We start from the raw sequence: 16,326 nt of genomic DNA on the forward strand, positions 1-16,326 counted from the left end.
TTTACTCTATTATTAAACAGACTTCCCACTATTACCTTGCTGATATTAGAAACACTAAAAGAGCATTGCAAGAAAAAGTTAAAATGCACAGATGATGGGAAATCGACTAATGGCCAGAAGATTTTTATTAGAGGAAACAAGATTACGTAAAATGGTTCCAAACAAAATACAATTTTACCGGATTAACATATAATACGTTCAAATATGAAGTTAAAAAGAAATAAACAACCAATACCGAGACAAAATATATAAATTCCACTATCTGGACAAGAATAATAGATCATGCAGCAATCAACCATGTAAGTAACATGTTCGGAAACTAAACAAGTTTTTTTATATGGGAATAAATCACAATATCGCAGATATCGTGAAAACTATCAAAATAAACCGGCTAAGATGGGTGGGCCACGTTATGTGGATGGATAAACGTGATCCTGCTAAAATAACCATGCTAAATAGGCCAGTCGGAAGAAGAATAAGGGGGCAATCTAAACTCACATATCTGGACGATTTAAGGAAAATTGGAGTAAGGGGATATAGAAGACAGACACTCAACAGGGAAGGAATGTTTTGAGGCAGGCAGGGCTGTAACGCCAATTGGCGATGATGATGTATTCTTCTTCTTAAGGTGCCATGCATTTCTGCGTAGGCGTCCACCGTACATCGTCTTGTCAGGTGAGATGTTAAATATTCTGGATTGATGAATATATATTGATGATGTATAAATCACAATAATTAAAAATAAAATCACATCTTTTATTTTTTTGACGTTTCAATTTACAATCCGAAAATCTTTTTCAATGAATTCTCAAATGAAAAGAGGTATAATAATAATGTAAAAAGATGTTTATATGTTAATTGTTTATTACAATTAACTGTGGTTTATTTTCAAATAAAATATATTCAGCAAAAAACATGCCATAAGAAAATAGTTTCAGAACTTAACAGAAGAGTGAAATGGATTCAAAGATATACATTATCAACAAGATCATTGTGAAAAAAGAGTAATAGATACAATAATAAAATAGTTATATGAAAAAAAAAACAATAAAAAGGAAAACAGAAGAACTGATTACTAAAAAATAAAATCAAAAGAAGCATGGCAGGTATCAGGCAATCAATACAGTGGTTTGTAACAATACAATAAACAAAAATACCCATATTATATTATATACTATAAGCTATTGTATGAAAGTGTAAACATTAAATATATATTTAACAAGAAAAAAGAATGGGGTTGAAATGATGTACTGAGGAAGATGCTGTTCTTTAGTATATTAGATAGAATAATAAATGAAGGCGTTAAAGAAATGGGTTCAGACATCGGTCCTTCAGTATAGGTACAATAGGACACCGCAGAAAATTTGGAAGTCGACGTCAAAAAATCGAAACGAAGGGGAAGGTAAAGACGATGCTGGAATCAGGGAATAACATAAGTGATGAAGGAAATAAGAAAAATGCCATTTTCCTAAATTTTATATCATAAATTGTCTGACATTTAACATAAAACATCATTTTAACGAATCATTAGTCAATTATAGTAATCGCCAGCTATAATAGGTAGAACCAACGCCGCACATCCAAGTAGCTGTTGATGGCATATATTCCTAACAAAGTAGGTATATTGTCGTGAACGGTGTCAACACCGATCGCTTTGAAGCGATACGATAATGAGAATCTGCGCTTATTCTTCTTACAATAATTAAAAAACTTACTGTTCTAATTGTACACAAAAATATTTACCTATTAAACGGAGAAGATTGCTTTTCAACGTGTCTACTTCTTCCCGAAGAGCAGGATCAAGACTTATAATGTGGCATATAGCTTTTACAAATTCTAACGCAGCACTTGATCCATCAGGCATTGGAGGCAGACGATTATGAATTTTTTCTGTCATCCTAAAATATGAAAAAAGCATTTTTTTAAAGAATATATTAAGTTTGGAACACAAAACAATTACGAATTAAAAATTTCTACGATAACTTCTACTTTACTATCTGTTGTATAGTATAGTTTCAAAACTTTAAGTACTAAATTCTCAGAGGTATGTAGTTGTTAAAATGAGGTTGTTATTATAAATATTTAATTATCTCCTATTTTAATCATTCACATGTAATGAATAGTCATAGAATAATGAATATGTTGTATTCGTTAAGATAGGTATCTAATAAAACTAATTTAACAATATCAATATTTATTTAACATTAAATTTGAAAACTTGCATCTTCAAGAGCTTGTCTTCACTCTTTCAGTTTTGTTCTAAATCTTTTTTATAGCAGTAACTATATAAGTATTTCCTACTTACACTATACCATTAGCATACATGTGTCATAACCAGGGAATATTATCCTGTTGTTTCCCTGTTACCTGATCCAACACTAATGAGAATAAATAAGGACTTAATACTGCCTTATAATGAAAATTGTATCTGTTATTGATTTGTCTTGCATAAATCCAAACTGATTTTAGGATATTTCGGTTTTTTCATGTTTTCATCCATCAACTACTCTTTCCCACATTTTCATTATAAGAATCAAAAGTTTTATGGCCCCGTTTGTGCATTGTTGTATATCCACTTTGTTCTTGTAAATAGGTACTAATATACTGCTTCTCTATTCGTCTGACATTTTCCCACTTTCATAATCCTATTAAACAAACCAGTTAGCCAATTTCTTCCTATCTCTCCTAATGCTGTCTACACTTCCTGAGATTATATCATCTGGTCCAACTGCTTTACCTTTCTTTATTTTTTAATGTGCTTGACTAACTTCTTCGTTTGATATTTTCTTGAGCATTGCTGTTTCTGGATAAGCAGTTCATTTGATTTATATTAAATTCTTCGTTTATAAACTTCTTCTTTTTATGTAGACATGTCTCTGACTGTTTTTCAATGTGCCTCCAGTAAGTTGTCGTTCCATCGTTTTCGTGGTCTTCCTATTGGGGAACAGTCTCTTACCGTCTTTAGTAGTCTATTTGTCGTCATTCGGCTTATATGATCTTTCAATTCTACTCTTCTATTTCTTAACCAGTCCTTGATGTTCTTCACCTTGCATATACGTCGTATATACGTACTTCTAGCTCTGTCCCACAGTGTTTTACCATAAATTTATCTAAGTGTTTTCATCTCTGCTGTTTCTAACACTCTTTTTGTCCTCTCTGTGTCAGACAGTGTTTCTGACGCGTAAGTCATCATTGGTATGATGACTGTTTTGTAAATTCTGCCTTTCACTTCTTTTCCCATGTTTTTATTTGTTCTGATATTGTATTCGTTTTATCTGTTTGCTCTATTCACTTGATTTTCCACGTCTGTTTTGAGTTTTCCTATTGAGCTAGATAATATGATGCTTAGATATTTAAACTTCATCACTTGTTCTATTATCTGACCTTCCAGCTCCTATTTACATCTTAGTAAGATTGATATAACCATGCATTTTGTCTTTTTTTGGAAATTAACATGTTAAATTTTCTGGCGTTTATATTAAATTGGTGCAGCATACGTTGTAAATCATCTTCACTTTGAGAGAGTAATGTTGCGTCGTCTGCAGAGCAGATTATTTTAAGTTGCTTTTCTCCCACTTGCTATCCTTTTTTAGTTCTTACTTTTTTATTTCATCCTTAATCAAGTTGAATAATAGATGACTCAGGGAATCCCTCTGTCTTATCCTATTGCCAGCTTCAATAGGGTCAATTACTTCTTCTTCTACTTTTATTTCATTCAGTTTATTTGTTATCACTTTGGTTGTTAATTTTAGTGTTGTGTTTAATAAATCAATTCCGTAATTTTTGGGGTCCGATTGTCCCTATTTTTGAGGAGAGGTATTGGGATGCTTGATCTCCATTCTTGAGGAATTCTGTTTTGTTCTATTATTTTTTGGATTAGTTTTAGTAGTTGTTTGGCCAGATCTGGCCATTATGGCCATCTGGCTATTATTATTGCCAAAGCTATTTTCAACACTTTTCAGAATCCTTGTTAACCCCGGAGTGATATCTCTGAAATATGGTAATGAAAAAATTAATTATGGTAATTTTTCATTACCATATTTCAGAGATATCACTCCGGGGTTAACAAGGATTCTGAAAAGTGTTGAAAATAGCTTTGGCAATAATAATAACAACATTAAACTTAATGTAGCTTGTAGATCAGCCCTAACAATTAATAATCTTTATTCTAAGATAAAAGATAAGACTCCCATAGATAGGCTTAGTAATATTGTCTACAACATTCCATGTCTCTCTTACAACAATTCCTACATCGGTCAAACATCTCAATTATTGAAATCACGTATCACACTACACAAAAGTGATTCTCGACTTCACCCTGACCGTTGTGCATTAGCCAAACATGTCCATTCCACTGGTCATCTCATGGACTATACTAACACCACAATTCTCCACCGTGAGAACAATAAATCTAAAAGAGAGTTCATTGAAATGTCTTATATTTTCCTTAACGATTTCTCCATTAATGTTAAGAGTGACATCAAGAATCTAAGCGATATATACCACCTGTTACTTAAATCAGATACCAAGAACAATACTATATCACAGATTACTAACTTGACTGATATATCCATTAACAACTAACATACCTTTATAATTAATTTTCATTAACAAAAAATATATAACATTCCCTTGCTTTTCTTAGATACGTCTCAATAAGATTCAATAATACATGAACAATATAATATAATTAAATAAAGAAAATCAAAATAATATTTCCCTTTACTGGGATTTAAATTCATTCGTTTTTTACCAATGAACCTTAACGACATAAAGACTCATACCAACTAATAATGAAGTTGTCAGCGCTTGCGTTCTGGCTTAAACAGAACCTCACTTTTAACTATCTAAAAATCAAAAATTTTGTTATTGCCGACATTTCAAAGAATTACCTCCTTTTAAATGTAGTTGCATTGGGTTTTTCGATTAACCTTGGGTAAGCCTTTACGTGTCAAGTTCGAAGCTACCATACATTTCAATCCTTATAAAAAACTTTTTTTGCACATAGTAACAAAAAACACCACTATGTTACTAGCAAAGTTTTTTAATATTCTAACTCTACAATTCTAAGTTACGGTAAGATCAACAATGTTTTAATAGATAATATATGGTAGCTAATTATAATTTATTCTCTTTCAGCCCTGAAGAAGCCAAATTAATTCTCTTTGGCGAAAACGTTCGGCGAAACAATTGATACACATTAGAGTATTTCTTGCAGATTTCCCCAATATTTAAGAGTTTACTATATATATATATATATATATATATATATATATATATATATATATATATATATATATATATATACATATATACATATATACATATACATATATATATATATATATATATATATATATATATATATATATATACATATATACATATATACATATACATATATATATATATATATATATATATATATATATATATATATATATATATTCATATCAGAGTTAAAACACACCATCAAAAGATGTCATGAAATAAATTAAGTGTTACTATGCTTACCAAAATTTTTTAGAATGTATTTTGTCCATTATTATATTTTATATTTGTATTATTAATGTTGAGTGTCAAAGTTTATTGTAAATAATCTCAACGACTACAGTTCATCCGTTTTCAACATGAGTTGTGGGTACACGCGGACGGTGGGTGTGGCGGTGTCGTCACAGCAATCCCGAGTTTTATCATTGGTTAGAAATTAAATGCTCACGTTTGTCAATTTTAACAGTGACGAACCGACTTACTGTGTTTCTTAGTTACGTTTCGTATTTTCGTATATTAATAGCGTTATACTTCGTATATTGAAACTGTGTGGATAAATATTGTTTATAGTGTTGTTAATTTAAACTGTGTGACATAATTTAAGTTGAAAATTAAATTTATTTGACGTGTCCATTTCCACTTCGGAAATCATTATTATTATTCAAATTAGATATTGTTCAAAACACATTCTTTAGATTATTTCTATAGAATAGTATATTGAGGATTTCAAAACTGTAAATTACTTGAGGATGTTAAACCTATTTAAGTGGTGTAAGTCATGTTGTGTGATTTATGAAAAATAGAAGGTTTTGTTAGAATCTTTATAATAAATTACACAACAGATTATTAGCAATTTTTTTGTTGTACATTGTAGGAAGATATCTTTGTCTAAATGGGATAATCATTGAAAATCATGTATGTAGTTCTTTTGTTGTATTTTATAAGGTTAAAGTAAATTGAAATTTAAAAAATTGAAAAAAATTAGGCACAAATTTCATGTTTTACTCAAATAACTACACTAATACAACCATAAAGTAATTTCTTTGCAGTAAAACATTTCAGTCATGTTCAATATCAACTAAATCTTGTGTTTCTGTTGTTTCAACAAGTTCCTAAAAGTATACATGGTTGATAGGTGGAATGTTTGAAAGCAAATCTAACATGTCTCTCTTCTTTTCCTTAGCCACAAGTCTTGGCACAGGGTATAAATTTTTCAGATCAATTTGTCTGAATGAAAGTGGCCTTCCTAGTTTTGCTGACTTTAGACATAGAGCAGAAAATGTCTGTTATTAAAAACAGCTCTTCATTCATTAGTTTAATTGTTATTGCCATCTATGAAAGTATAAATAAAGTTAGAAGGTATACCACTTTTCCTTTTAAGAGATCTGTATCTCAAGATTATAAATCAAGACTTACACCAAAATATCAAAAATATGACTTACACCACTTTGGCTTTTGGCGAGAACACCCTAACGTATCAGTGGAAAAACTAAATCCCTAATAACCTTTCCTGTTATTTACAGTTTCATAATGTCTGATACGGATTCTGCAAATGATCTTGCTATTCCTTTGAGTCCTTCCAGAAAAAGAACAAAGAAAAATCATTTAAGTTTGGAAATGAAAGAAGTAATTTTAAATGTCTATAAGAACGAAGTAATAGAACATCCAACAACACCATTAAGAGACATACAAAAAATAGTAGGAAATAAGGTTGGTGTGTGTGGTACCAGCGTCTTTAATGTAATTAAGGAGTATAAAACTACTAACAAACTAACTGCGCCAAAAACAAATAAAAACCGCAAGATCAAACTGGACAATGTTGACGAATTTACCAGGAATGCTATAAGGAGGATTGTCCATCAGTTCTTTTTTAAAAATGAAATTCCCACAGTGGATAAAATTTTAAACCAAATCAATAGTGATCCAGATCTGCCAAATTTCAAACGTACATCGTTTCACCTATTATTAAAAAAATTAAAATTTCAATTTCAAAGGCGTGGCAGAAACAGCATGCTAACAGAGAGAGACGACATTAGGATATGGAGGAGGGAATTTTTGAAAAAAATTAGGCAGTTGAGGAACGAAAAGAGGAAAATATATTATTTGGACGAGACTTGGGTTAATGCAGGTCATACTCGTTCAAAAGTATGGTGTGACACTTCAGTGGTTTCATCAAGACAAGCGTTTTTGGAAGGACTGTCTGTGGGTCTCAAAAATCCTTCAGGTATTGATATGTTAAGTACTTCAATACAGTTATAATAAGTTATTTTTTTCAGGAAAAGGTAAACGTCTTATTGTGTGTGGCATTGGAAGTGAAGACGGATTTGTGCCTGGAACGTTGTGGACGTTTGAATCAAAAAAAAGTGGGGACTATCACGAGGAAATGGACGGACGGTCATTTGAAGAATGGTTTCAAAAAACGTTACTGACTTTGGAGGATAAATCCGTTATTGTTCTAGATAATGCCCCCTATCATTCAAGGAAAGTCGAACGAGTTCCCACGACAGCTTCAAAAAAGGCTGAAATTATAGACTGGCTGCGTTCTAAAAATATTTCCTTCGAAGATTCGCTTCTTAAAGTACAATTACTAGCAATTGTCAAGGAACATAAGAAACGTTATGACCAGTATATAGTTGACGAAATGGCTAAACGCCAAAATAAAATTGTTTTGCGACTGCCTCCGTATCATTGCGAGTTAAATCCCATAGAACTCGTATGGGCGGATATAAAAAATTTCGTTGCAGCCAAAAACACTACTTACAAGTTTCCAGATTTAAAAAAATTTATTTAACGAGGCTGTAGCGAACATAACTCCACAAAAATGGCAAAAATGCGTTCAACATGTTGTATTAAAGGTAGAACCAAAAATGTGGGAATTAGATAATATAATAGAAGTCCAACAGGAATCTATTATAATAAACCTTGATGATGATAGTAGTACTGATAGTCTTTCAGAATAGAATTTATGTACAAGTAAACGTGCATTCGCATTTTTATTTTCTTCTTTTATAACATGTTAAATACATTTCAATAGTTTACAACAAATTTATTATGCTATTTTTAATTTTAACTATATTTTCGTTGAAACGTTTTAAGACCGTTTTTGGTTCATAACGAATGTATTATATTATTTTCAACCGTAATTCTTAGCTAGTAGATGTTACTTGATTCTATTATATTTGCAATATTTCCTTTTTATTTAATTTTCGCTACTGTCAGGTAGTAGATCTTTCTTGTCTTACAATTGCAGTGTTTACAGTATTACACGCCAGTGCAAAACATATATTTATTTTATATACTTATATAAAGTATTAACATTTTATAAAAAGTAGTTTACGATTAACTATCAACTGTTTACATTAGAAAATTGTTTACTGTAAATTACTATTAATTATTAAAACAACATTTATTATCATAACTACAAAAAATGTACTACGAAATGTAAGGATTAAACATAATTTAGGCTTTAATTAAAATATGAACGCTCTGGCTTATTGCAACTCTGTACAACACATCTTCAAATTTCTATCACGTGCATAAGCGTGTTTATGTTTTGATGCCGCTCATCTCGAAAACGGATAGAGTTTAGTAAGTTGCACTGATGAATTGTGATATTTTGTAAATATTTACACATTTTTATTATCTATATTACAGATACTTGAAAAAGGAATAAAACAATTCCGAAAGCTAGACAAAAAGTCAGAAGAGTGTTTCTCTAACATCTCGGCCATCCTTGTGACTGCAACCCTAATAAGCTGGTGTTTTGTTTATATCGACAGTCACTAATATCCTGTATTTCTTGTATATAAATATATATATATATATATATATATATATATATATATAAATCCGTAAAATAGTTTCGAAACACAATTCAGATTTCTACCTTAATCTGAGCCTTCTAAAAATTGCAAGGCAAAACAGACGCTGATAAAGATGTTAATAGAGACATGGGGAATCTAAAATTTGCATTCCACGACATGTCTCCTCAACTAAGCAGAAATCCTTAGCGAATTGGTTTCTTGTACTCATACAGAGTAGATCCGAATAAAATGAAAAAGACAGTCAAGATTTAATTTCACGTACAAAGTGTCTATATATATATATATATATATATATATATATATATATATATATATATATATATATATATATATATATATATATATATATATATATGTTTATACGTATTTCGCCCTAATAGGGCTCATCAGAACAGCTATTCATAGGCTTTCTCAACGTGAAAAATAAATCTTTTCTGTCTTTAAGAAGCAACACTAAAATGGCTTCGATATGGACGCAATAGCGACATCTGATAATAAATCCGTAAAATAGTTTCGAAACACAATTCAGATTTCTTCCTTAATCTGAGCCTTCTAAAAATTGCAAGGCAAAACAGAGTCTTTTTCATATTTCATATATATATCCGCTTGTCTCCGGATCAATATGATTTTGCGATGATGCAAGTAGACCCGCAGAGCTGTCTAGTTTAAAACAAGCCCTCATTCAAAACGGTTACCGCGAAAATCACATAAATAACAGCATCCCACAGACATCAATTTCCTACTCAATCTCAACGTAAAGACTCATACCCTCATCATACGAAAGCTTTTCTTCCTTACATCAAAGGTGTCACTGAAAAAATCGACAAAATTCTAAAATCAAGAGGAATAAAGACAATATTTATCAAAGACAACTTTCTAAATGAACAACACGGAGTTTATGGAGTTCATTGTGAAGACTGCTCCCGATCCTATTATCGGCCAAACAAATCGTAGAATCCAAAATAGGATTTATAAACATTCCATTTCTGTTCGCAATTCCGACTCAATTTCAGCTCTAGGTCAACACCATCTTCATACAGGTCACAAAATTGATTTTGAAAACTCCAGAACCATAGCACCCATCCGCTTCTACAAACCAAGCAGTTTATTGTGGCGAAAAGTCATAGAAATTGAAAAAAGGTAAAAAATGGCTCAATAAGAGATGACGGCATAAGGTTACCTTCGATTTGGAGACCTCTCATAAAGAAAATACCGTCCGCTCCACCTATCAATCAAAATCCTACTGTCAGAACTGTTCGCGCCAATCCGCACGCTGGCCCCCACGCCAACCTCTACCCAAGCCACGTCACCAGCGACAGTATAAATGAACCGTCCTCTTCCCTGCACCAGTAATGCAATGATTAGTGATCAGTGTAGTAGTGTTTGGGGGTTCGGAAGACTGAGACCTCGGAAGCCCTAAAGAAGACATCGAAGAGGATGTCGAAAGCTCGGCGCAATGATAATCGACGCGGTTCAACCCGGAAGACTGTTGAGTTTAATATTAATTCCTGTAATAGTATTAATCTTAGCTCTAGGTTTAATCCATATATATATATATATATATATATATATATATATATATATATATATATATATATATATATATATATATATATATATATATATATTATTTATATATATATATATATATATATATATATATATTATTTATATATATATATATATATATATATATATATATATATATATATATATATATATATATATACAGTATACTCCCTCTATAACGAACACGGTTATTACGAGGTTTCGCTTATAACGAGATACATTAGATGTCCCGTGAAATTTCTATTGAACTATAACCGTCTATAGCGAGGCAATTTTGGTTATAACGAGAGAAAATAAGATCCAAAAACGTGTTTTTTACGTTTTTAGTCCGGTCGTGGCTATAAATAAATACCTTTTCAAACAGCCCCTCAATAAACTTAACTGCAGCCCGCAATAAACTTCTTTACAATGAATAAATACAACTGTTTCACATCTTTAGAAAATATATGATAGAATGATACTGGACCATTTAAAGCAGTTAAAAATAACAGAGTTCTTAAAATTGCAGAAGCAATAGTTTATGTTATCCTTGAAAATACGATTTATACATTATGTAGTTGGAAAAAAATATAAGTACAGCTTTTTTGTTTTAACGTATATCATTGATAATAAAAGTAAACAACTCTTTTATGTTTTAATATATTTCATTGACAATAAAAGTAAATAACTTTTTTTCAAAAACGCCATTCAAACAATATTTATTAGCATCTTATATTGCTCCGAATGGCTTCACTATAGGAAGTTAATGGTTTAGAAAACTACAGATTCATATGTATGCACAGTATTATGATTGTTTGATATAACGAGATCGGCTTATAACGAGGTAATTAGTCTGTCATTTCAGTTCTCGTTATAGAGGGAGTCTACTGTATATATATATATATATATATATATATATATATATATATATATATATATATATATATATATATACATCTGGATTTTCTTGAGCTTAGGTTCATAAAAAAATTGTTTTGATACATGAAAACATTTTTAAAAAAACAAAAATGTTTTTTTAGTCCATATTACTTCTTGAAAAAGGCACGGATTTCCTGCCGAAACGTCGAAAAAATATATAAAAATGTCTTAGTATCAAAACAATTTTTTTATGAACCTAAGCTCAAGAAAATCCAGATGTATATATATATATATATATATATATATATATATATATATATACTTTTTCAAGAAGTAATATGGACTAAAAAAACATTTTTGTTTTTTTAAAAATGTTTTCATGTAAAATGTTTTTTTAGTCCATATTACTTCTTGAAAAGGGCACGGATTTCCTGCCAAAACGTCGAAAAAAAATATAAAAATGTCTTAGTATCAAAACAATTTTTTTTATGAACCTAAGCCCAAGAAAATCCACTAAAAAATATATATTAAGGTTTAAGAACTAAACTCAAACTATATATATATATATATATATATATATATATATATATATATATATATATATATATATATATATATATATATATATATATATATATATATATATATATATATATATATGCTTTCTGTGATTTTCTGGGTTTGATTTTCGATTTTGAGAAAAACCCTTATGGCGACGTTTCGGCAAGGTTGCAGTTACCATTGTCAAGTCAGGTAGTGACGCTTCTAGCTGGTGCTTGAAGTAGACAGTCTACTTCTTCAGTGGCGAGTCCATACGTTAGGTGAGATCAGGCTCCGTATTCTAATAGTTGTTTGTAATGTTTATTTCTATTTATAAGGTTATTATTGATTTATGTCCAGTAGTGTTGATAAAAGTATACTTATTTTGATCTTTGTCATAGGTATATGTAACATTAATCCTGCATTCATTTTGTGTGCAGAAGATTATAAGGAGTTTATTTTGTATATTTTTATTAAATTTTTGCTTTATGCCTAGTACTTGTCAGATCATTGCCAATTATTATATTTATGTCTACCATGGTAATAACTGCAGATGTTTCTGGTACTACATTTACCATCTCTTGTAGATATTCATAAAATTTCACTTTGGCTTCTGTGATACTGGGAACGGCAGACAGTTCATTTATACCGTCGATAGTGACGAGGTTTCTGTGGATGTTGGAGTGTAGGTTAGCGTCTGGATTAGCGCGGCAGTTGGTGCGAACATTTCTGACAGTACGATTTTGATTGGCGGGCGGAGCGTACATTTTCTTTATGACAGATCTCCATGTAGAAGGTAACCGAATACTATCATCTCTTTTATTGAGACAATTTGGCCTTTTTTTAACTTCTATTTACAGAATGGGGTCTATGGTTCTGGAGTTTTCAAAATCAATTTTTTGACCTATATGAAGATGGTTTTGACCTAGAATTGAAATTGGAAACAGATATGGAATGTTCATATAATATATATATATATATATATATATATATCTACGGCATCAAGTGGACTCCGTCCATGTTAAAATTCAGGTTCAAGTGAGCTCCGTGGTCAACTGGACACCAATATACGGAGCTCACTTGACCATTCCATAATATTGGCTCTGTCGATTCGTCAACATGTATAGTTTCATAATTTTTAAAAATTTTGTGGAGCCCTTAAGTACCCCTGTATCATGAATGTATATTGCATAGTTCACGTGTATAGCTTATAGGGGTCGTTCAGATCTTTTTCACTGTATGTTGGAACCATAGGTATATCGGTTTAAGTAAGCTCTGATAGTTTGGCAACTCTGCCATTAAGCTGTATACTTCTCGCGAATAGTCTGAACGGTTGATATGGACTCCTTATTTTTGTTATCGTTCATACGCATTACAGTGTGTAACAGATATGTATACTATTAACTACCTGTTTTTGGTAGGTACGTGCTTTTCTAAAAATAGCTTTATAGATACAAAAGGATATCGTTACCAAATTGGATTTTTTTCATATGCGGAAATTTTCTAATGTATTTTGTTAACGTGAGCATGTCTTCATACGTTTTATTTAAGAATTCGATAAATAAGAACTTTTTTTATTTCATCCAATGTTTTATGATATCTTGTATACAGATTTTTATTATTTTATTTCTGGTTTTATCTGTGTACTACATATAATTCTGGATAGAAGGTTATCTCAAAATAAATATTTATTGGCTTAAATAGATATTTTTGTGTAAAAATGGATAGTAGTGCACAAAAAAGGGAAGAATGCTTAATTTATCTAACAAGAATTATACCACTTCACCCATATTACATACTTCTGAATGTTTTATCTCCTATTTAGGGGTAATATGTAGTCAATATAAGTGTAGCTAGTGTCAAATTTGCAATGATCTTTATAAGTAATAGCTTACTGACTGTACTTTACATGTTGAGTTCAAATAAATAAACCTTGTCCCTTCAGAAAAGAGCGATTTGAATGGCAAAGTCAACGAAGACAGTGTAATGAATCTTTTATCGCCCCAAATTCACACAGGTTAACCGCTGTTTGCAGGCAAGAGTCTTCCTGGCAGATTTAAGGAAGATAACTACCATAATGAAGTTCCTTTGGAGGGTTCAGATGGCGAGAAGCAGATTATTTTTTTTTGTATATCTTGCAGATGTGTTGATCTAGCCAGTTTTTCCTTGATTCTAGTCATAAAATGGGTTGTTATTCGTGAAGTGAATGTTACGAATCTAGACCTTGTTTCTTTTGTTCTCTAGCTACTTATCTTCGGATATTAGGTGGATTGATAACTACGATATTGTAGAGCTTATGTATGGATGAGAGTCTTAATATCCGCTTAATTTGGCTGACTAATTTATAGCTAAATCTACGTGTCAAGTATGTATTGATGTCACCCATACAAGCTAGGTATATTTGGCAGCAGAAGCATAGAGTTTAAGCATCTACGTTTTAAGAGTGGAAGGATGTGCTTCCCGTTTTTAGCTGACAAGTTCGCGGAGAACACTATTCTTCTGGTTCTAGTTTGCCATTTAGTTTTAAATAAAGTTCTGTAAATTACAAAGTGTGTTTAATGATTTCATGACACTATTGGTTCAGGTATATGTTCAAATTTGTGAAAGCGTCTCTGTAAGGGACATTGAAGGAACACACCTGACTTTTTCCAGGGTTTGGCTTAAAATTGATTTATAATCTATTTTTATTGTGTTTAAGATATGATTTAGATTTTTCTCCACTTCAGCAATAAAAGTTTGTGGTTCTGCAACAATAGATGTATCGTCTACATAATAAAAGTCCTAGTATTTACTGGAATGGGTTGTGTAAATGTTATACAGTGTAGGTGCCATTACGGTACCCCAAAGGAGACCGTTCTTCTACGTTCTCAATCTTCATCTTTTCTTACCATTGAGTGATACGGAAAATCTTCTGTTGTTCTATTACCTAAGGGGATATCACATGGATTTTGGAGAAATGTCCTTTAATTTAAGGTGTCGTAGGCAGAATTTAGATTGACAAATACCACTCGTCATGTCTGATATTTTTTATATCCGTCTTCGTTGTGTTGGGCAAGATTTAGTATGTGTGACGAACATGATCTACCCTATCATATATAGCCACTTATATCTTTAAATTTAAGTTTTCCTTCTATTATCGGTTTATATTAAGGATTATATGCAGAAGTATTGTGTATAGCTGAAAAAATAAATAGATATATTGGCCGATAGCTTTTGTGGTCGTTGGGGTTTTTGTCAGGTTTAAGCAAGGCAACAACTTTGTCTTTACTTTGCTTGTCTACAGACTTTGGATATTAGCCACTGTTGTATTTTTTTGTCCAAATTTTATAATTAGTTTTGTGTTTAGATCCTCAGTCAGGAGCCGTAATATTGTTCATAATATACGTGGATAGTGGATCCAAACTCAACATCGTTGAAAGGTTTCCTGAGCTGACTGGTTTTGTCCTCTCTTATTTTAAGTTTTTCTTTGCTTCTTTGCCGGCATTTATTATGTTTATTTCGTTATTTTCAGTGATTAGCTTAATACCAAATACCCTAGGTTTGGCCCTCTATTTGCTTCCTGCAGTAGAAATACGTCACATTTGTGTTAAGCGTATATGTCTGATAAGCTTAAGTAAAGTAGAGTATGTGTATCTGTAGATATGTCCTTAATATTTATAGACATAAGTAGAATAGTTGGTCCTAAAAAGGACCGATTTGACAAACATCATATTGAACGGGTGATTGAAGAATTAACCGATTAAATAATTATTCATTATCCAGAGTAAGAGTACGCTCGATTGCGGTGGTCTTATTGTAACTTCAAATTTCGTGAAGGCTTCTACTTTGAACTCCATAAAAATTTAAATTTTACATACTGTTACTTATAGACGATATTTCGAGTCAGATTTGTTTAGAAATAACTGTACTTATACAGTGTCTTTGTGAAAAGTAAATGCGCTTGTAATATCGGTTTACAACTCATATATGGATAATAAGGAAATAAACAGGTTAAAATCTGACAACTAATTGCTATAAACAGTACGAGACAATATTCATATGCTGTGGCAAAATCATCATATTTGGGTTTCATATTTCAATTATTATATTTACATTGATATTTATGTGGCAATCAGCTGTATAAGTCATTGCCTTTTTTTCTGTCGTATCATATTTTAGCATATCATATTTTGAGTGAAATTGATCCTAAAGTCGTCTAATAATATTAAGTTTTTAAAACAGCTGTGTTTTTATGCCCATTTGTTCACCTTTTGTAAACCAGTCT

The 16,326-nt window shown here is 31.1% G+C and overlaps 2 protein-coding genes across 2 annotated transcripts in view; one reads left to right on the top strand and one right to left on the bottom strand.

Annotated features, from left to right (window-relative positions):
- PolE1 (DNA polymerase epsilon catalytic subunit 1) overlaps positions 1-16,326 on the bottom strand; it is a 323,060-nt gene that overhangs the window by 25,735 nt on the left and 280,999 nt on the right. Inside the window, exon 26 of the mRNA XM_072529917.1 lies at positions 1,744-1,898. Coding sequence (XP_072386018.1) covers positions 1,744-1,898 — 155 coding nt within the window. The remainder of the gene's footprint in view (positions 1-1,743; positions 1,899-16,326) is intronic.
- On the top strand, positions 6,802-8,231 carry LOC140438021 (uncharacterized). The gene is made up of 3 exons (XM_072527740.1): positions 6,802-7,495; positions 7,548-7,984; positions 8,127-8,231. Exons 1-3 carry the CDS (start codon positions 6,802-6,804, stop codon positions 8,229-8,231), a joined length of 1,236 nt encoding a protein of 411 aa, XP_072383841.1.

This window comes from Diabrotica undecimpunctata, chromosome 4, assembly GCF_040954645.1.
Source record: "Diabrotica undecimpunctata isolate CICGRU chromosome 4, icDiaUnde3, whole genome shotgun sequence".
In the NCBI taxonomy this organism is placed as follows: domain Eukaryota; kingdom Metazoa; phylum Arthropoda; class Insecta; order Coleoptera; family Chrysomelidae; genus Diabrotica; species Diabrotica undecimpunctata.